Source organism: Talpa europaea (genome assembly GCF_964194135.1).
Source record: "Talpa europaea genome assembly, chromosome: 2".
Lineage (NCBI taxonomy): Eukaryota > Metazoa > Chordata > Mammalia > Eulipotyphla > Talpidae > Talpa > Talpa europaea.
Window position 1 is genome coordinate 149659797 of NC_140068.1, and position 23006 is coordinate 149682802.

The window sequence follows — 23006 nt, forward strand, 5'->3', positions numbered from 1 at the left end:
TTGTTTATTTTTTAATTTTTTTAAAGATTCAATTATTTATGCACACAAGAACTGGGATGTAGGCCAGAGGTGTGGGGAGGTGAGAGGATTCACCAGAGACAGAGTAGGGGACAGAACAGGCAGACTGACTGAAACACACTGCTGAGGGGAGCAGCGGGCGAGTCAGGAGGGTCTGCTGCGCCATGTGGGTAGCTCCCTGGCCCAGGATCTAACTCAGGCCATAGTGAGACTTAACAACCCTTGGCCACCAGGGAGGACTGAAAACAAGATGCTTTAACAACTAGCTACATAATTTTCTAGTATATGGCAGTACACAAGTATTTAATCTTCCTGCTGTTATTAGAGACCTGCAGCAAATATAAATATTCTTGAAAGTGCTAGAGGAGTCAGATTCACTGATGCCAGAAGTCAGAGTCCTATGCCAAGAAATCTCAGATTCTCGTGGCAGTATCATGTGATAAGGCTGTTATTCCAGGTCCTAACTCTGCACGCTAGGAAAGAATTCCCCAGCGAATACTAAGTGTAGTTGAATCAGACAAGGCTTTACTAGAGACCCATGCATGAGGAGGCCCTAGTGCTGGGGAGGATCGTTAGCCTCCTGGCTCCTGGAAAGGAGTTAGAAGGAGATATTTAAAGGGAAGTGCATGAGGTGGGGAGGGAGAGAGCAGTGTCATAGCTTGTTCTGGGCTGGGTTATGCCCAGGCATGTGCAGATGGGATCCATTGCAATTGCACATACCGGTTCTTGGCCTTCTCCCTCCCGGCAATTATGAGATGATTGTTAAGTCCAGATCTGATGCTTTTTGTCCATCAAGGCACCTTATGGTCAGTGTGGTGGACAGAATTATCTGGCAGGGCTCACCAGTCCATGATTTAGTCCACCTGCTCAAACAGGACTTGGGACAACTCTTCTAGCTCACAATTTATTTGACCCAGGCTCTCTCAGCCGCACTGGGAGTACACGCAGGCAGATGTCAGTGAATAAGTAGTCACTTAAGCCCTGAATCTGTAAGGAAGACAGTCCTGGGGACAGCATGTGGGAGGAGAGGAGAAAAATACCATTTGGATGGTGCCTTGAGAAACACTCAAAATTTCTAAATTTGAGAAACATTAAATCTCCAGATTCTCATTTCCAGCATGTATCTCCAGCTTGTTTTGATGTCGGTGCACAAAACATTCAAGCTTGAACAGCTATCCCGCTTCGTCCCCACCCAATTCTGCACTTTCTTGGGAAGCCAAGTCTCGGGGGTGTGAGTCATGAAATTAGGTAATGGTCAGAATGCTGGCTGGGAAGATGAAAGCTGGGGACCTTGCCAGAATCCTGGTCAGAGCATGAGGAATCACGCAGGTAATGGGGACCTGCTTGTGGGGAGGCACCCTGAGATTAGCCTGAAACTCAAAACTGACCAACCCAGCAGAAGAGGTTGGCAAAAGTACCACGTTTTTGCTCTTTTAGGCTCACAAGCCAGTGCTGACGTATCTACAGTCTTTGCTCCTCTTTAAAAGGTTGTGCCTCAGACGTCCCTGGTGGCACAAGGGGTTAAGATGCAGCACTATGAAGCTGTCGGCAGCCATTGCAGCATGAGTTCGATCCCCTGGCTAGGGAGCGACCCACATGGCACAGCAGACCTCTCCTGTCTCGCCCGCTGCTCCCCTCAGCAGTGTATTTCAGTCAGTCTGCCTGTTCTGCTCCCCACTCTGTCTCTGGTGAATGTGTGAAGGACTAGTGTGAAGGGAGGGTTGTTCTTTGGAGAGGCAGCAAACAACAGAGAACATGATGGCAAAGTCCAGCTAGAATGCGGGGGTCCTCAGTAAAGGCACAAATTTTTTAGTTCTGAAGATTTTGTGCAATTGAGAAAAACGAGTCCCCATCAAAAGCCACACAGCTTTATGTTCATAGTTTACATGCATTGATTAGTGTGTGGCAGCAAATCATTAGGGTAGACTGTGCACGTGGACAATGCTTTCCAGAACCACACAGTGCTGTCTACCTACCAAGTCCCAGTACATCAGGGGGGACACTCTTAAATGTGTGGGGTTGGTAGCAGCCCAGCCTGGCTCACTTCCCTATGCACCTGCGGCCTCTTGGTGCAGTTCTACTGGTCGCCCCATGGGGGCAGCAAAAGACCAAGACGACAGAGGCTGGACCATAGGGAGCCAACAAGATGCTGAGCCCTCCTGAGTCAGAGACAGCCTGACTGTAACACTGGGGCCTGTCCAATCTCCGCCACAGTTTCCAGTGAGTTGGGCTTTTTGGATCCATTTTGAAGCAATATTGGAGCAGAGAGAGGTTAAAAGCTAGTCAAGGGTCAATGAACTGTCTGGAAAGCATGTGCAGAAGGCACTATTGCACAGCAGAGAATCCGTCTAAATTTGGGCTGTTAAAGGTCACAGCCACCATTCACAAGTGGTTAATGAGCTCTTGAAATGGGATCAGTCTGGATAGGGATGTGTTGTAAGTGTAAAATACACTGGAGGGGCCGCCCCTGGTGGCGCAGCAGTTGAGCGCTGGGCTGCGAAGCTGCCCGCAGCCTCTGCAGTGCCAGTTTGATCCCTGGCCGCCGGCGAGGGTCCCACATGGCACACAGACCTCTCCTGCCGCACCCGCTGCTCCCCTCAGCAGTGTATTTCATCAGTCTGCCTGTTCTGCTCCCCTCTCTGGCTCTGGTGAATTTTCTCACCCTCCCGCGCTTCTGACTGTACCCAGTGCTTCTATAAATAAATAAATAAATCTTTAAAAAAAATGAAACAGTTTAAAAAATAAAATAAAATACACTGGATTTTACTTAGTACCAAAAAAAGTCTAAAATATATCAATAATTTTATAGTGACATCAAAATGATAATATTTGGGGGTAAAAAAAGTATGAAAGTAAATGAATTGCACTAGCTTTTACTTTTTAAAATGTGGTGACAAGAAAATTTAACATATATGTGGGTCTCCTATTTCTGTTAGACAATACAAGTTCTAAAAATATTCCATTTTTGGTGTCCTGAATGTGTTTCTTGATTAAAGATTACTTCAGATAGTAATTTCTACTTGATGTGACTCTAGTTGGCTATTATTTTGGACAAGAAATGTATTGTAGTCTGAAATTGTAATGTTGGCTTGGCTACTGTGTCCCAATATACAGATAATCTTTGAATCATGTAACACTTGATAAGAAAATGTTCTTTCTTGCTTTATATTAAAGCTCCCTCTGGGGGTTTTAATAAGACAAAAAAAAAAAAAGCCCCACCCTGTGTTCTCAGAAGTCTAGCAAATAAGAGGTAGCAAATTAGAGACTGATAACAATCCCTAATCAAAGAAAAAATTATCTGAGATGTGTCTTTGGCCAGAGGCGATACTCCTGTAAGACAATGAGGGAGAAGACCCTGAAAAAGAGACTGTGGAACCACAGTGGATTCCTCAGAGAGATTATGCTATCTCCTGTTTGAAGATTTTTGATCATATAGTGCACATCTCGGTGCACTCGGCCTTGACTGAGGTTGGAAGGATTTAACCTGCTGCCATTTGAAAGGATTATGGTGCCACAGTTCTCAAACTTAGCTGCGCCTTCTCATCACTTAGGAGATTTAAAACAAATACCTCAGCTACCCAGACCACAGCAGAGAGCCACGGACTGTGAAACGCCTGGGGATGAGACCCAGGCATTCCCCATGTGCAAGCAAGTTTGAAAACCACTGGGACAGTGTGTGCTCCCCCTGGCTTCAATTCCAGCCCCTGTGACCCGGGGCAGGTGTAACGCAACCAACCCAGACCAGGTAGGATCTTTACCGGTTCTAGCAGCCATGCTGTCTTCATGCTCTCTGCTGTTCGTCCTCGCGTACTCCCTCGCACTCCATTCTCCGCTGCACTCCACCGTCCTCTGCACCGCACCACCACACTGCACACCGCTGCGCCACCCTTATAAGCCCCAGCCTTGGCCCAGGTGAATCCCATCTACCTATGCCCACACCCTACTCCAGGTGCCCGCCATCAGGCATGCATTCAGGACCGCAAGGATCCATCATCTCTCCTGATGGCGGGAGGGCAGAAAAGCCTGATACCTTTTCACTTACCCTACAGCAGGATACTTAACCTATATGAACTCTGTTGTAGAAAAAGGATGATGAAAACCGCATACCCTTATATAATTGTGTAACGGGCTGGAATGGGCACAGTGCAGGTTAGGGTTAGGGTTAAGGTGGGCTTCTTCTCTGCTTTTCCTCTTCCCGGCTTCTGCTGGCGTCCCCGTGACGCCGCCCTTAAAAGCCCAGTCTTAGCCCAGGTGAATCCCATCTACCTATGCCCACACCCTACTCCAGGTGCCCGCCATCAGGCATGCATTGGGGACTGCAGGGTTCTGTCATCTATCCTAATGGTGGGAGGCCAGAAAAGCCTGATACTTTTTACCTTACCCTACAAATTGCCATAAGATTTAAATAAAATAATCTATAGGCAGGGGCTCCCTGGTGGCACATGGCGTTAAGCACCGCACTATGAAGCAATCCGTCAGCCTCTGCAGCATGAGTTCGATCCCGGGATGGCCAGAGAGCACCCCACATGGTGAAGCAGACCTCTCCTGTCTCGCCCGCTGCTCCCCTCAGCAGTGTATTTCGTCAGTCTGCCTGTTCTATTCCCCACCCTGTCTCTGGTGAATCGTCTCATGCCCCTGCATTTCTGGCCTGTACCCCAGATCTTGTATGCATAAATAAATAAATATTTAAACAAAATAAAATAAAATAATATATAGGAATGACTCAGAAAAGGGCTGGCATGGAGTAAATTCTATAGCAATTATTAATAACTAGCAGCTTTACTTCATAACAATTGTGCTTGAAGGGATTCTCATCCTCAATCCCCACTTCTGACACCCACACTCAGTGCATGTCTCAGGCTATCTTGCAACATGCCCCCCTCATACATGAATTTGTTTTACAAGTGACCCGTAAGCATGTTTTCTACAGCTGGCGTGATAGGAGATACAAAGGAAATACACATACCTGGGCCTCCCTGCTGGCACAAGGGGTTAAAGCACAACACTATGAGGCAATCCATGGCCTCGGCACCGTGAGTTCGATGCCTGGCCGGCCAGGGAGCAACCCACATGGTGAGGCAGACCTCTCGTGTCTCACCCGCTGCTCCCCTCAGGAGTGTGTTTCAGTCAGTCTGCCTGTTCTGTTCCCCGCTCTGTCTCCGTGAACCTCTCTTAACCTCTATGAACTCTATTGTAGAAAAATGATAATGAAACCCCGCATACCCTTATATAATTGTCATGAGGTTTAATCCCCTCACCATTCCCCCCCCCGTATCTCTGGCCTGCACCCCAGCTCTTGTATGCATAAATAAAGTAAATCTTTAAAAAAAAAAACAGAGAAATACACACCTGCCTCACCCTTTGAAGTTTAACATCTCGCTTTTGCGGGTGTTTTCCATCAGCTCAAAATTATGAGCAATGAGGGCCTCCCTGGTGGCGCAGGGGTTAAGACACAACCTATGAAGCAATGCGCAGCCACTGCAGCACGAGTTCGATTCCCGTCTGGCCAGGGAGCTACCCACACGGTGGGACAGACCTCTCCTGTCTCTCCCACTGCTCCCCTCAGCAGTGTATTTCCTCAGTCTGCCTGTTCTGTTCCCCACACTGTCTCTGGTGAATCCTCTCACCCCCCACACCTCTGGCCTGCACCCCAGTTCTTGTACAAAAAATAAATAAAAATTATGAGTGTAGGGGCAAGGAACAGGACACAGTGCAGGTTTCCTGATCCCATGCAGACCGGGTAAAGGAGGAGTCAGAGTCCTCAGTGGCTTTTTGCAGGTCTTTTATTGGGGTTCACCAGGCATATGGCAGGCAGGGGTGCTGGGGGGTCAGGAGGCTGGCAGGCCTCCCAGCCCCCAGCAAATCCTCACTCTCTCTGGGCTCTCTGGTGATCTCGGCTTCTCTTCGGCTTCTGCTGCTGCTTTCTTGGCTTCTTGCGTCCCTGTGACGCCACCCTTAAAAGCACAGTCTTAGCGCAGGTGTACCCACTCCAGGTGCCCGCCATCAGGCATGCATTCAGGATCACAGGGTTCCCTCATCTATCCTGATGGCAGGAGGGCAGAAAAGCCTGATTTTTTACCTTACCCTACAATGAGCAATGAGACCAGGGCCTAAGTCCTGTGGATGAGAAGCGTCAGGGCAGCGGCATTAAAAGACTGGGTTCTAGTTCTTGCTTTGACACAGGTTATTGAAGAGCGAGCTACCTGCGCGTCCCCGACAGGTGCGCCCCCTGGCGTGCAGAGTGGAGACACCCACCCTACCCCTGCAGGAAGAAGCCAGGTGGGCAGCAGTACCTCGCGCGGCCACCAGGCGGCGCTGGCCGCAGCGCTGGCCGCCAGCCTCAGACCCCGCCCCGTGACCGTGGCCGTGACCGTGACCGCCCGCTGGGCCGGGCCTGCGTCCGGCCGGGCTGCTGCGCTGCGCCCCGGGATGGCCCAGGGCTGCGCGCCGGGCGCCGAGGCCTCGGGGAGCGGCCCGGCGCTGCGGGCGCTCGTGCGGGAGGCGGAGACCAGCCTGCTCGAGTGCAAGGTGTGCTTCGAGAGGTTCGGCCACCTGCAGCAGCGGCGCCCGCGCAACCTGCCCTGCGGCCACGTGGTCTGCCTGGCCTGCGCGGCCGCCCTGGCGCACCCGCGCACGCTGGCCCTCGAGTGCCCCTTCTGCCGGCGAGCCTGCCCGGCCGGCGACACCAGCGACTGCCTGCCGGTGCTGCACCTGCTGGAGCTCCTGGGCTCGGCGCTGCGCCCGGCCCCGGGCGCCCCCCGCGCTGCGCCCTGCATCCCCGGGAACCTCACCTGCCACCAAGCCTTCGGCGGCTGGGGGACGCTGGTGAACCCCACGGGGCTGGCGCAGTGTCCCCAGACGGGGCGGGTCGTGGTGGTGCACGACGGCCGGAGGCGGGTCAGGATCTTTGACTGCGGGGGAGCGTGTGCGCAGCAGTTTGGGGAGAAGGGAGGTGCCGCCCAGGACATTAGGTACCCGCTGGATGTCACCGTCACCCACGACTGCCATGTGGTTGTCACCGACGCCGGCGACCGGTCCATCAAGGTGTTTGATTTCCTCGGCCAGGTGAAGCTGGTCATCGCAGGGCGGTTCTCTCTGCCTTGGGGTGTGGACACCACCCCTCAGAATGGGGTCGTGGTAACTGATGCCGAAGCGGGTTCGCTGCACCTCCTGGAAGTCGACTGTCCGGAAGGGGTGCTGCGCAGAGCCGAGAGGCTGCGAGCTCACCTGTGCAGCCCCCGAGGCGTGGCCGTGTCCTGGCTCACCGGGGCCATCGCGGTCCTCGAGCGCCCCCTGGCGCTGGGGGCGGGCGCCTGCAGCACCACCATCAAGGTGTTCAGCCCCGGGATGCAGCTCCTCCGCCAGGTGGACACCTTTGGGCTGAGCCTCTTCTTCCCCTCCAAAATAATCGCCTCCGCCGTGACCTTTGATCAGCAGGGTAACGTGATTATTGCGGATACTTCCAGCCAGGCCGTCCTAAGCTTAGGGAAGCCCGAGGAGTTTCCAGTTCTGAAGCCCATCATCACATGTGGTCTTTCCCATCCCGTGGCCCTGACCTTCACCAAGGAGAGCTCTCTTCTTGTGCTGGACAGTGCGTCCCATTCTGTAAAGGTCTATGAGGTTGACGAGGGCTGATGGGGTGCGCTCCTGAACCCCGAGTCTGGAGTCAGAAGCTCTGGAGCGGCGTTGATGAATGAACTAGTTAGCCCTGGATAATCCACTAAAGTTCATTTCTCCAATAGGGAGAATTATAACTGCCTGACAGGCTTGTGAAAGTTGAGGCAGGTATTAAAGAAGAAGAATAAATTTGCCATTTATTGGGTATGTACTCCCTGTGCTAAGAAATAGATGAATATTTGCTTATTTAATCCTTGCAAATACCCAGTGTGGTGGTGTCTGCTACTCCCGTTTTAGAAGTTAGGAAGGTCACATTTGTGACTCCCAGGTCACATTTATTTAATGTGACGATCACAGTTGAACTTGATTCTGACGCAAAACCCCTTGCTCTTAAGTGAGTTCACTTCAGAGGTGGGAGAAATGTGGTTGTATGTTGCCGCTGTGTGTATTGTACTTGCAAGTTGCTATTTCTTTCCTCGACTACACCAAGATAGGAGACTTTATAGATTTCAGGAGAAAATGGATATGGGCGGCCATTGGTTTACTGCAATTTGCAGCTCCTCCACAGGCCCAGGAGATGGAGTTCCTGTGGATCCGGAGCTAATAAGAGAGACAATTGAACTGCTATTCAGAAGGTAATCGTGTCTTTTCATACCTGTGCCCCTTCACACACGCAGGTAGACACTCAGGAAATACCGCTCGGTTAATTGATTAATGCCTGTGTGGGTGACAGTCCTGAATTACCGAGGTTACTAGCTAGAGGGCTGGATGATATTCCTGTTACACCTTTAAGTTAATAAAGAGCTAAATCCCATTGCAACTGGCTCCTGGCTGAAGTGGGTTTACTTGTCTTTTTATCATGAGCCGTGACCTTAAGTGCTTTTGTAAAGGGGATTTTCTCTGTGCAAATTAAATTTGGACCGTGTGTTGCAACCACTGTGTTCTTGGTAAACATTTCCTTGGCACTTAAGAGCATTTAGGCCTCTGGTAAACACTTAAATACTTCTTGAATTTGAAGTATAGCCTTGACTGAGGTAACACCTACTTAATGTTGCTGCTGACGTGATGCCCGAGAGTTACCTAACCAAATCCTGTCCTGTTTCGGTTGGGGGAGAGCAGGTGCTTTAAAAAAATTGTCCCAGGTGACTCTGTGTGCAGCCAGTTTAGGTCACACGGCTCATCAGACTAGTCCCAGCGGTCCCTTTGTGGTGTCTTCTCCCCCACATCTTCATCCCAACTTGTGTCAGCACTAGTGAGACACTGCGAATTTCTAGGAAATACACTGTGGTCATTCAGATGACCAAAAAGCAGATTTCTCACCCATTTGGCCTTCATTCACAGTTCCTGGCTCACAGCTCCAAAAGCCTTGGAATTTCCTATACATGCAGGGTGACACTGGTGTCTCATCATATTCCTGAGGTGATGCTCAGGGAATCACTAAGATTGGGAACTGTTGTCTGGAGAACCAAGCAAGTGGTAAAAAGGTTGGAATTTGGGCCTCCCTGGTGGTACAAGGGGTTAAGATGCAACCTATGAAGGTGTCGGCAACCTCTGCAGCACGAGTTCGATCCCCGGTCAGGGAGATACCCACATGGCACGGCAGACCTCTCCTGTCTCAGCTGCTGCTCCCCTCAGCAGTGTATTTTGGTCAATCTGCCTGTTCTGTTCCCCACTCTGTCTCTGGTGAATCCTCTCACCCCCCCGCACCTCTGGCCTGTACTTGTGTTGCATGCATAAGTAAATATTTTTTTTTTTTAAAAGGTTAGAACTTCCACTCTTTCCAAACGGGGACACCCAATGGCCTCTTCAACATCTCCTTCCTGTTTGGTGCCCTTCTCTTGGGGGTGTATCTGTCATCACTATCTGCCATCACCGCCCCGGGTCCCTGGATTGCACAAGTAACATATGTTCATTGTAGTACTGGAAAATGTAGATGAGCATAAAGATATTTAATCACTTTTAATTAGAGAAAACTGTTTCCAATTGTGAATTGAATTGACTCATCACTGTGGTGTTCCTAGAAATCACTCCATAATCCAAATTTGTAAAACACTGACTATAGCACATAAATTACAAGCTGTTATACAAAGTGAAGTGAAGTTCAATTTTGGAGCTCCCAAACATAAGAGGTCTCTGTGATGGGGAGAAAGAGAGAGGCAGAGAAGAGAGAGACAGACAGAGAGAGGGATTTCACCAAATGTTCCCTCTGCTCCCTGCAGTTCAGCAGTACCGTGACTGGGTCTTGCTGTGAGTAGAATCCAGACAAAGCAGGACACGGGTAAATGTTAGAGACAAGGTATAAGTCTCAAGTTTTATAATGAAAGCTTTAGAATTTACAGAGACAAACTGTCAGATTTTGTACAGTGCAATTTATTTATGCATACAAAAACTGGGGTGTATGCCAGAGATGTGGTATGCGTGTGTGTGTGTGTGTGTGAGAGAGAGAGAGAAAAGATTCACCAGAGACAGAGTGGGTGCAGAACAGGCAGATCTACTGAAATACACTGCTGAAGGGAGCAGCGGGTAAGATAGGAGAGGTCTGCCCCACCTTGTGGGTTAGCTCCCTGGCCGGGGATCGAACTCATGTCTCAGTGGCTGGCGAGAGCTTGATAGTGCTGAGACTTAACCTCAGCACCACCAGGAAGATCCTATATAGCACAATTTAACTGGCCCCTAATTCAGCTCTTCGTCTTTTTAATCATATGAAAGTTGGCACTATAACCAGGAAAGTTTAGTTTAGTGTATATTTTCAGGATTTTTTTGGTCTTTAAGCTAACCAGGAGGGACGTCTGCCCTGGCTGCTATTCAAAGGCAGAACTCCTGTAAGCTGCTTGGTGTGCTGGGTGGTCAAAGGTGACATCTAGTAGAATCAGATAAACCAGGGTCTTGCTCCAATTTCCTCACGTCAGCTCTTTCTGTCCTCTATCCAGTCTACATTCTGATGAGCAAGGTGTTCCGAAATAGACTCTAGCATCACAGCCTTTTTTCTCAGACAATCTATTTTCAAACCACGGATCTATCAGCTTGATCTAGCTGGACTGGCTGTGACACTGATGATACGGGAGACTAACATACAAATTTCAAAATTCATCATTTGAAGTTAGTAAGAAGTAGTGTATGTGGATTTGCTAAATTTGGTAGCTGCAAGCTGTGCAAGTGAAGCAAATGAGGCTATCAAATGCTTTTGATTAGTTGATTTTGGTAATGTCTTTGTTAGGTTTTGGCATTAGGGTGGTGCTGGACTTGCATGCTGAATTGGGAAATAAAAGAATTTGTGTGGCTTTAATCTTATTTCTTATTCTTTTGGTAGATTTGGCCAGTGAATTCCTGTGGCTGGGGAAGTTTCTTGGGTGTGTGTTTGTGTGTGTGTGTGTGTCCAAGAGTTTATAATTGTTTTCTGTAGAAATATTGGCCAAGTGGAGCTCACTCAACTACACTTCAACAGGAAGTTAAGCAATTTAAAATATAAAAAGATTTTGGCAAGCATTTATTCAATAAATATTTCCTCTATGCTCACACAATGTTAAGCAACGTGAAAAGCAATAGGAATAGAAAGATGCTCTTAAGGTGCTGATGATCTGGTGTGGAGATGAACGTGAAAATCAAAGAATGCAGCAAGGAATGATAAGTATTATGCAAAGGTAACTCACCGCCCTATGGCCTCAACTGAGAAGCCATATTGGAAGACATAATGTCACCCTGGAATTCCAGGCTGTTTTCTTTCCTAATACTGGTTGCTTCATCTAAAGCAAATGAAAAGTGAAATTATATTCAAGTTTGCATTCATTCAACCAATACCAGGATCAACTTCTCAGTAGCTGAAGCCAATCAGGATTCTGGGACCTTCTCATGAAGACACACTGACAGAGCAGTGAGAATATTTTACAGATAATATCTCTCGAAACACACAGTAGTAATTTGGTTAATATCTGACCAGGTCAAAAGTACCCTTTTTGAACAAAGTCTGTTGAAGTCAGTATTTCCCACGGTAAAATATTTTATTTATTAATATAATTTATTTATTTAAATGTATTTTACATCATTGTTCATTTGTATATATCCACCATGAAATATTTTATAATATCCCATCACCACAGCAACCACAGATTTTATGGGAGGAGACATCAAATTGGCATAATAAATATTTCCCTAATTCAGAGATGTCGTTGGAGGTGTCCCGTCTCCTTCTGTGCGAGGGACACCTCTGAATGCTCTGCACCCACCACAGGCCCAGGGAGCCAGTCTTCACTGGATGCCTTGGCACTGAGTACTACTGGGCCCTCAAATTCCCCATCTTCAGCACCCCAGCTGGCTTGGCTCCTGCACACTCGCCAAGGGACCAGAGACAAAACATTCAAGGTAAATGTCGAGTAAATGAATCAATCAGGATTTTTACACCAGTAGCCTCTGAGGCTATCACCTGCGGTCTTGATTGTGCTGATGCTGAAGGCTCTTGGGAGCATGGGTGCTGGGCACGCGTGCCTGATTGTGGATGCCTAGAACATGGGTGTGCATGTATGTGCAAGAGTGCACACCTGAGCCTAGAGGCTGGTTAAAGGCAGTGGCAGCTATGAGAGGACAAGCCTGCGACTGCAGAAGAGGTGAGACCATGAAGCAACGTGGGAGAGAGAACGTCAAAGAGCCCAGAGAAAGAGTGCAGAGATACGTGGAGGGCTAGGATGCTTGGTTGCCTCTTGCATCCCAGCTCCCCCACCCGGCCTGTGCCTGCCTTCTTGCATGCCAGCCTCCCTGCCTGGTGTGTCTGTGTACCTGGTTCCCCGAGAGAGCATTAAAGCCTGAAAAATCCACCCAGGGCTCTGGGACTCTCTTTATACTTCTGTCCAAATCGATAGTGAACCTATCCTATGCCTGCTGGGCAGAGACCAAGAGAGACGGCAAGATTTTTACATGGTAGCTCGGTGTCATTGATTGGAAACTGCATGGTAACAGAAGTCAGCAACACCGACCTCGTATAACCTCATAGAACAATGTAGGATGGGCCTCCCTGATGGAGCAAGGGGTTAAGTCTCAGCACAATGAAGCTATTGGCAGCCACTGCAGCCACACAGCACTATCAAGCTATTGCCAGTCATTGCAGCACAAGTTCGATCCCCGGCCAGGAAGCTACCCACATGGCACAGCAGGCCTCTCCTGTCTCGCCCGCTGCTCCCCTCAGCAGTGGATTTCAGCAGATCTGCCTGTTCTGCTCCCCGCTTTCTCCGGTGAATGCTCTCAGTGTCTCCCTTCCCCCCACCTCTGGCTGATACCCCAATTCTTGGATGCATAAAGTTAAAAATAAATCTTTTTTAATAAAAGATTTATATTTATTTATGCATCCAAGAAAGGGTGTAGGCCAGAGGTGTGGGTTGTGAGAGGATTCACCAGAGACAGAGTGGGGAACAGAACAGGCAGACTGACTGAAATACACTGCTGAGGGGAGCAGTGGGCGAGACAGGAGAGTCTGCTGCGCCGTGTGGGTCACCTCCCTGTCTGGGGATGAAACTCTTGCTGCAGTGGCTTGTGGCGAGCTCCATAGGTTGCATCTTAACCCCTTGCACCACCAGGGAGGCCCTAAAAATAAATCTTAAAAAAAAAAAAGAATAGTGCAAGAGAAATAGGGAACCTGAACAATTTGAACTCCAGGCACCAAGTACATGGTCAAAATATCTAGGATTATTTCTCTATTTCAGTGGAGACCCCTCTCGATAATGTGATTTGACAGGTATTTCACAACCTGTCAGAATTAAGTATTTTTGTGGGGAGAGGCAGGGCATAAGTGGTCTATGAGGACTTATTTTTGTTGCGAAACTTACCAAATAATTTATGAGTAATATTCAGCAGCATCTCTTCATGTGACCACTGTCAATGAAAGGCGTCCTGTGAGGATATGACCTTCACCAGCTTCCATGCTCTCTTCCAGCCAAGCTAACTCATTACCATCTCCCTCATGAGGAGATTGGGCTCCCCCCTGCAGCTCTCCTGCTGGCACTCTTGGAAGTTGGCTCCTGCCCCAGCAGGAGCAGTAAGAGAAGCTTCTAGCTAAAGGTTTCTCTCGTGGAGCCTGGGGTCTTCCATCCAGGGCAGAGCCTCATTACTGACTCCCAGGTAGGCTAAATGGGTTGACTTTGTGCCCTCAGTTTTGTTGCCCCCACGTAGGTACTATGTGTTGGTCCCTAGCTCTGTAGCTTTGGACTTCCTTGCCTCTGTCCAGTGCTGTGCTCCACTGAGACACGTTCTAACTTAAGGAAAACTGCTAGAGACCAGGCCTGTCAGAATTGGGATTTTTAAAAAAGATTTACGCATACAAGAACTGGGGTGTAGGCCAGAGGTATGGGGGGTGAGAGGATTCACCAGAGACAGAATGGGGAGCAGAACAGGCAGACTGACTGAAATACACTGCTGAGGGGAACAGTGGGCGAGACAGGAGAGTCTGCTGCGCCGTGTGGGTCACCTCCCTGTCCGGGGATCAAACTCGTGCCGCAGTGGCTGGGGATAGCTTGATAGGGCTGAGACTTTTACCCCTGCACCACCAGGGAGGCCCACACACTCTGATTTTGCTTTACCTCTTATGTCAAGGCAACAGAAAAATGGTTTACAGTGTGTGTTCAGATGTCCAAGTGGAAGAAAATAATTTGGTCCCCTCAAGTGCTGAGTTTGAGTCAATGTCATTTGACTTTTTTGACAGGTAGGAAGAGAATCACCTGGTACCATTTGAAAGGATTATTTTGGGTTATCAGAACTCTTGGATACATAAGGTTTTAAAGTTTGCCAGGAGCACAAAGACATTGATGTCTAAGTCCCTTATTCCATAAATGAGTAAACTGAAGTCTGAAAAGGTTAAGTAACTTGGACAAGTAATTAATCTTCTTAGCAAAAAGCCCCAGAATTCTAAGCCTCACTGCCATTTGAATTCTCTCTGATTTTGGATTTTCAGCAATCTAAGTTGCACATAGCGATTTTTTCTTCATAGATCTGCAGAATTGGAACGCGTCAGCCTCTGATGTCAGCTCTCCTGACACCTAACCTAGTTTGGCTTTTTCCTGCCTTCATGCTTCCTCCTATATGGAAATGCTTTTCTTGTGGCCAGTAGATTCCCTTGCTGCATAGAGCAGCATATGATAAATGTATTGTGTAGAACTCAGCCCTTCAGGATGTTGCTAGAATGGGGTTGCAGTGTGTGGAAGAAAAGGGTCTTTTTAGAGATAAATTTATGAATTCAATGGGCTTCTTTATTGCACCATTTCTCAAGAGTTTCTTATTAAGGTATTTTACATGATAAATTACAAAACATGTTAGTTAGCTATAGGATACAGTGGGGTTCCCCCCCCCAAATTTATCTGACCACAAATCTCATGGTCTGGGAAATGCTGCATCAGATGCATGAATTTTCATATTTTGCCCAAGGCTATGTGGCCAGCTTTCTCCTCAGTTCATTTCTGCCCTTTTCTTTGGTCTTCTTTCTCCATGTTTTATTTTTTTTTAAGATTTATTTATTCATGCATAAAACAACCAGGGTACAGGACAGAGGTTTTAGTGGGTGAGAGGATTCGCCAGAGACAGAGTGGGGAACAGAACAGGCAGACTGACTGAAATACACTGCTGAGGGAGCAGCGGGGTAAGACAGGAGAAGTATGCTCTGCTTCTGAGGTTGGCTCCCTGCCTGGGGGTCAAACTCAGCTGGTAGCTTCATAGTCCTGTGCCTTAACCCCTTGGGGGATGGCCAGGGAGGCCCTTATTTGCAAGGTTCTTCATAGAATGAATGGCAGCATCCTTGGCTCCACCGTGTGGCTTCTGTGGGTAAAACTGTTAGGACCAATAGTAAAACTGATACAAATAAATGAACACTGTGCATTTTCTCTTTACCCTTCCACCCCAAAATTTCTCACATTCATTCTGAAACTGTGATGCATTTTGTGTAAATCTCTCTTTTGAGGAATTTTGGGATTACCAACACAGACCTTGACTTCACTAGAGGCCACAATTCCACAGTCCGGGTGTGAATAATTGATGGATGGAAATGTGAACAAACTTTATACTTGCCAGTTTTCCTTTCAGATTGTGAGGCTATCTACAGATACATCAGAAAATAGTTTATGAAAAGTTGGTGGTAAGTATGCTTTTAATATCTTCTACTTCGAGGGCTTCCTTGGACACATACTTTTGGGGGAAGAGTAGGTCTTGAATGAAATCCACCTACTAATGTTTTATGGACTCCACCACCATCTCCACCCCAAAGATAACCCAGGCACCTAGGATTACAGCTCCCATCATGCCATGAATCTGCCATGACTCTTAACTTCCTGAAGGGGTGTTGCTGGGATCTAAGGGTAGAGATAAGCAGTGATGCTTGGTGTAAAATTGAGCACATGGGCCTCTCTGGTGGCGCAGGCAGTTCAGCGCAGCGCTGTGAAGCTGTCGGCAGCCTCTGCAGTGCCGGTTCGATCCCGGCCGACCTCGGAGCAACCAACATGGCGAGCAGACCTCTCCTGTCTCGCCCGCTGCTCCCCTCAGCAGTGTCTTTCATCAGTCTGCCTGTTCTGCTCCCAGCTCTGTCTCTGGTGAATCCTCTCACCCTCCCATGCATCTGGCCTGTACTCGGCTCTTGTATAAATAAAAAAATAAATAAATCTTAAAAAATTAAAATAAAATAAAACAAAACAAAATAAAATTGAGCATATTTGGGCCTGCAGGAGGCTTGGTGTTTGCCTACCTTCAGCATGCACCTGGGGTGACAGCATTAGTGGTAGGACATATTGACCAATTAATAGCTCTCTCTCTCTCTCTCTTTCTCTCTCTTTCTCTCTCTCTCTCTCTCGCCTCTTCTCATTAACCTTGTAAGTAATTTTTTTTTACTCACCTTTCCCTGTGTGCCTGACCTTAAGGCTTGTCTTGAGTTCTTAAACTTGCAGGTGAGGATTCATATCCAGGTCACTCCATTTCCCTTTGGGGTTGCCCTGTAACAACATTTACACTTTTCAAGCTTTATGTGGAACTGGACCTTCCCGGGGTTGGTTCTAGTAACACAGTGCTGTTAGTGAGCAGCTGATTATTTGTCGTTTGTAAACATTTTGGTATAGCTTAGGATTTGTCAGTCTTGAACATACATTTTAATTGGCATATGGCAGAAAATTGTGACCAGTCCACAGAGAATCCCATGTACCCCTCACTCAGCTGTGCCTTTGGGCTCGCTCAATATTGACAGCCACTGCCTCCCCGCAGGCCGCTCTCAAAGGTGGAAGGAAACTTCCAGAAGTGATGGCTGATCTGATAACAACCAGTCCAGAAAAGAAGGTAAAGTTTACTCCTCCTATAAACCTGAGAATCATGGAACCTGATAAGTACGGTCTCACTGGCCATTAGTTTAAATAAGTTACTTGTTTGGGCTCAGGTATCACACCAGGGTATTCAATTAAATCTCTAAGGATTTCTGTGGTTTGGAGTCAGAATGTTCTCATGAATACAACTTTCTCTCGTCATGTTGCATCCAAACTTTATAACTGACCCAGATTTAAGGACTTGGCCTTGACCAGAGGTCATGTTAAGGCAGTGAGAGGATTTAAGTTCAAAATGGCTCCAGTTCTCATCTGACTATTAATTGCTCAGCTACTACCAAGTTTTCCTGACTTTTTGTCTCATTGGGGTCTTCCTGAAGTCTAAAAATTTTGGACAATGAGCTTCACACTTTTACTATGAGAATCCAGATTTAAGTCTCTTCAAGATAATGTCTCTTTTCCTTCCCTCTATCGTAACAGATTCTCCCCAAGGATAGCTCTAGGCTTTCCTAAAATTCCTAGCACATAGTAAGTGTAATGTTGGGATACTTTCAGTAGCAAGTAACAGACCACCCAACTCAAAGCAGCTTGAATGGGAAGGACATTTATTATCTTCAGTAGAATCACAGAAGTAGGCAAGCTCCAAGGTGGGTCAAGGAAACATTATCAGCTACCCAGGTTTTTTAATAGTTTCTGGCTCTGTCTCTACCCAGGTCACCCTCAAGCTAGTGCTTCTCATAGTTGTAAGAGGACATACTTAGTGGAATAGAAACCCTTCCATTTCATGGCCTACTCTGTCCCGTGTTTTGTTTTAGGAAACAGTAACTCTTTTCTAGAAGCCATCATATCACATTGACTAGCTACAAGAAATATGACCAATCCCAACCCAAGAAGAATGGTATTACTGTGGTTGATGTAGAAAAGTGGTTCATACGCCTGGCAGCCTATTTGAATATTAATATCCGGGGTTAAGTAAGAAACTTCCAAAAACACCAATGCCCAGGACCACCTCGAGACATTTTGATTTAATTGGTCTAGGAAGGTGATCCAGGCATGGTTCTGTTTAGAAGCTATCCCCGGTGACTCTAATGTGCAGCCAACATTGAGAACCATTGACTTAGATTAACCAGAACTTATTGATGAGTCACATTGGGGAGAAATAAATTCAGAGGTCAGCCAGGAGGATGGTTATTGGATAGAACAGTCACAGACAACCAAAAAGCTTTCGTTGAAATTCTCCAAAGAAGATATAAAATGGTCACCAAGCACGTGAAAAGATGTTCAACATCACTAATCACTAAGAAAATGCTGAGACATGACACAATGAGATGTGACCTCACACACCATCAAACAAAAACAAAGTAGAAAATTACCAGTGTCAGAATAGGGAGAAACTGGGACATTTGTGCACTGCTGGTGGGAATGTAATATGTTGCAGCCCTAGTAAAAAAAACAATAGGGAAATGCCTCCAAAAATTAAAAGCAGAATTCTCATATGATTCAGAAATTCCACTTCAGTGTTGAGAACCCTAAAATTGAAAGCAGGGTCTTGAAGAGTTATTTGTCTATAGCAACATTATCCACAATAACCCAAAGATGGAAGCGACACAAGTGTCTGCTGAAGGATGTCCGGATAAACAAATGTGGTCTACACACACAAGGAAATGCAATTCAGCATCAACAAAGAAGGAAATTCTGACATTTGCTGCAGCATGACCGAACCTTGAGGACAACACGCTGAAGGAAATAAGCCAGTCATATGAAGACAAATGCAGAACAATTCCATTGGAGTTTCACGTACCTAGAAGGTTCACGTCCATGGAGACAGACAATAGAATGGGGGTGCCAGAAGCTGGGAGATAGGATGGTGGGGAGTTGTTGAGTAGGTACAGACATTCAGTTTTGCAAGATGAAGAAAGTTCTGGAACCAGATTGCACAGCAATGAATATACTTAATATGCCTGTGCAAGTACACTAAAAAATGGCAATTTCATATTATGTGTGTTTTACCACAATAAAAAAAAATGCTGAATAGATGCAGAGAGGTGATGGCAGGACAAAAGTGAGGAAGCTACAGAGTGCCAGCACCCTAAAGCAACAGATTTCATTTCAAAAGGCCTGATTCCCAAACTATAGATCTGAGGCATACAGCAGGGGAGGGGGAGAGAGATGGGTCAAAATAGGGGTGGGGAGAGCATAAGGGACTATGGTAATGGTTGATGGGTGATTGGTGGTGGGAGATTTATGGGGACCACACCTGAGCAGAGAAAGCAAATAAAAAAGTTTAATAAAAAAAAAAAAATCAGAGCCTGTGATTCCAAATTCCAATGATGCTTAAGAAGAGGGGGAGGGTGGATAAGAAGAATTGGGAGAGGTTCCAGGAATAGAGCATACCTAGTTATCAGCCTTTTGGAGAGCCCCTGTGGGAATTCTTTGGCAAACTGCCCTCGGAGTGCCTGGAAAGGGGAGTCAAGCTAAGGCCCCATTTACTGCAACTCTCAGTGGGGATTTTGCAAAAGGTTGGTCAACAGATATGTACTTGTTACAGGATGTTCCTCAGGGAAAGGGGAGGTTCCAGGCTCCCTGCCCTGGGGCTGAGAAAGGAGGAGAAGCTGCAGAGGTGACTGAGGAAGGAAGGAAGCAGGATGGAGCCAGAAGGAGACCTGGAGGAGGCACATGGAGCCTAGAGACACGTGAGGAAACTGCGCTTGCCTTTTGGTCGTAGATGGGGTGACACAGATGTGGGTGAGACCCATGGGGAGGTGACACTGGCAGCTTTTATCTTGATTTTGATTTTGCTCCTTCTGTCCCAGATATGCTGGGCCCCTTGGCCCCTTTCTTATGTGCCCCCCGCCCCCTGCCAGGAGGTGCCTCAGATTTGTGGCAGGCTTTCAGGCCTCAGTGGCCCTGCTTTGGGCCAACCCTGTTTGGCTGGATGTTTACCCACAAGTAGAGGGATAGCTTCGAGCACTTGATTTGAAAACTATATATTTTCCCTTCTCTTTGTTGCACGCTAATTTCATTAAAGTTCCTTTCCATTAAAGATCTTAAGCACTAGAGTATGTTCTGCCTTGCTGCAGTGGATGGCAGAACCTAGTTAGAGCAGGTAGGTTTGGGGGTTCTGGGGTGCCCCACTCTCTGCCCTGTAACAGCACAGCTATTAAAAATGAACTTTCTTAGTGAAGGAAAAGATAAACAGATAGGATTACATCAATCTATAACGTTTTCGTATGGCAAAAGAAACATTAACCAAAACCAAGAGACCTTGCTGATTGGGAGAAATTTTTGCTCTCCATACAACTGATAAGGTACTGATCACAAAGATCTACAAAGAACTCACAAGACTTAACAAAAACAGAGTAAACAATCCAATCAAAAAGTAGGCAGAAGAGCTAAAAAATACACTTCTTCAAAGAGGAAATGCAAATGGCCAACAGGTACTTGAAAAAATGTTAAACATCACTTATAATCAAGGAAATGCAAATTAAAAACACGAGATACCATCTGACACCAGTGAGAATGGTACATATTACAAAAACTAGCAACAGCAAATGTTGGCGAGGATGTGGAGAAAAAGGAAATCTCCTGCACTGCTGGTGGGAGTGCAAACTGGCCCAAACACTATGGAAAGCTGTCTGAGTTTCCTCAAACTACTAAAAATGGAGCTACCATATGACCCAGCAATTCTACTCCTATGAATCTACCCAAAGGACACAAAAACTTTAATTCCAAAGGGTACCTTTACCCTTATGTTTATTGCAGTACTATTTACAATAGGTAAGAAACAACACAAATACCCAAAAATACACGACTGGATCAAGAAGATGTGGTACATGTACACAGTGGAATATTACTCAGCAATCAAAAAGATAAACTCATGCCATTTGCAGAAACATAGATGGAGCTGGAAGGGATAATGCTCAGTGAAATAAGCCAGAGGGAAAAAGAAAAATATTGGATGGTTTCACTTATAGCAGGAATATAGGGGAATCAAATAAGGGATCAGGAAATATAATAATAATAGTAAATTAAAAAAACAAAACTAGCAGGCAACTATAAATCAGTCATTCTGCAAGAGAGGGAGAGGCAGAGGGATCAAAACGGGAGGGAAGAGCACAAGGGACTGTGGTGATGGATCACGGGTGAATTGGTGGTGGGAATTTTATGGGGACTACACTGGAGAGGAGAAAGCATACATTGTAGAAAAATGAACAATGATGTTAAATATATATAAGTAAATACATTATTAAACAAACCTATATTTTAGATACCTAAATAGTTGTTAAGTATTTCCTTATAGAAATACCCTAGTTAAATGAAGTGGGAGCGATAAAATTTTAATATTTTAACACAACAGTTAAGTCATGAATGTAGGCAGTACTCATTAATGACTGTTAACATCATTAAAAAACAGTGAATTTGGCCCTCCCTGGTGGTGCAAGGGGTTAAGATGCAACCTATGAAGCTATTTGCAGTCTCTGCAGCACAAGTTCAATCCCTGGCCATGGAGCTACCCACATGGCACAGCAGACCTCTCTTGTCCCCCGCTGCTCCCCTCAGCAGTGCATTTCAGTACCTCTGCCTGTTCTATTCCCCACTGTCTCTGGTGAATCCTCACACCCCACACCTCTGACCTGTACCCCAGATCTTGTATGCGTAAATAAATAAATCTTTAAAAAAGCACAGTGAATTTATATTATATGCAAAAAAAATTAACAAAATGAATTTTCATAGTGGTAACCCAGACCCACTGTATCATCATCCCTGGGATAGGGCCATGAAGCTGCCTTATAATGGGGATCTTGGTTGATTCTTAAACCACTGGAAATCTTGCAAGAGATTAGCTTCCACATGAAGGATCTCAAGCTAAGCAAGTAGGGAAGCAAAGGAAGAAACACACATTGATGATCTCCTTTTAGGTGCCTTGAATACAGATGAAGTTTTAAACTTCACAGCAATACTATAAAACAGTATATTATAATCTCTCTATTGCTCAATGGCAAACTAAAGTTAAGGGACTGGTCTAAGAATTTGAATCTAGTTCTAACTGAAAGCCATTGCTAAGTCGGCTTCCAGAATGTGTCCACTTTTGCATCTCTCAATAAAACCTAAAGGCTGAACTGATGAAAGTCAGAGCGATTGTCTTACATCTATCCCATGGTCACTTAAGTTCATTATCCCGAGATACTATTATGTCTACAATTTAAGTCCTTAACTCAAAAGATTGGAGACTCAGGTGGCTATATCTTTTCCTCATTTACAATGGAAGCAAATAACCCCTTCTTCTGGGGTGTAACAGCTGACAAAAGGGACTGACACACCCTCAAATAAGAACTAGCTCAGCCCAAGGGTGGGTCTGCTAACAAATGTTCCCTTTCAAATCACACTTGGGCTTTGACCAGCTGCTATTTTCACTCACCAGGAAGTGGTCTTCTTTGTGCAGTCAATGCCTCTTCCTGTGCATCCTCCCTTGGAGAGGCTAAAGGGTCATATTTCTTGATAAGGAGATCCTGTGTTTGGTGAGGCAGTGAGTCAGTCAGATAGTCATTCTTCAGAGGTTCAGTAGGAACTGGCAACTGTGTGCAAAGGTTAGAGATGGAAAACGGTGTCACACTGGCTCTCAACAAGCTTACAATCCAGTGGGAGATGTAGGTCACTAGACAGGCTACTGTAATAGTGTAGACTTCTGTGCAATGTGTCTGGGAAGCACTATGGAGCAATGATTAAACACTGTGGCCCAATCCAAGACCAGCCAGTGGGAGAAACCAAGGAAGTCTTCCTGGAGGAAATTCTGTCTACACAGAGGCACAGAGGGGTGCCTGGTAGGCATGACCACCAGGGGCTGGCAGAGGACACAGCAAAGGCACAGAAGGAAGAAATAATAGTGTGCAGACCAAAAGAATAAAGTTGCATCTACAGGAGATGCCATCAACCCTTCCCATGTAACTAAATCTACATGTTGTTTTTCAGCAGATTTTTTCCCCTGTTTCCCTCAAGGTCTTTTGGCTGTTGGTGTTTGTGCTTTTCCTGACCAGCAAGTTAATGCTACAATTAGTAGAAACCTAAGGCCCAATGGAAATTAGGCTGGACTCCTAAGAA

At 46.5% G+C, this 23006-nt stretch overlaps 1 protein-coding gene across 1 annotated transcript; it reads left to right on the forward strand.

Moving 5' to 3' along the window:
* Positions 1–6141: 6141 nt before the first annotated feature.
* NHLRC1 (NHL repeat containing E3 ubiquitin protein ligase 1) lies at positions 6142–7743 on the forward strand (the record flags this gene model as incomplete). Its single annotated transcript, XM_084259531.1, has 1 exon — positions 6142–7743. The coding sequence occupies one exon, from the start codon at positions 6142–6144 to the stop codon at positions 7651–7653; it is 1512 nt and encodes a 503-aa protein (XP_084115657.1). The 3' UTR covers positions 7654–7743.
* Positions 7744–23006: the final 15263 nt, after the last annotated feature.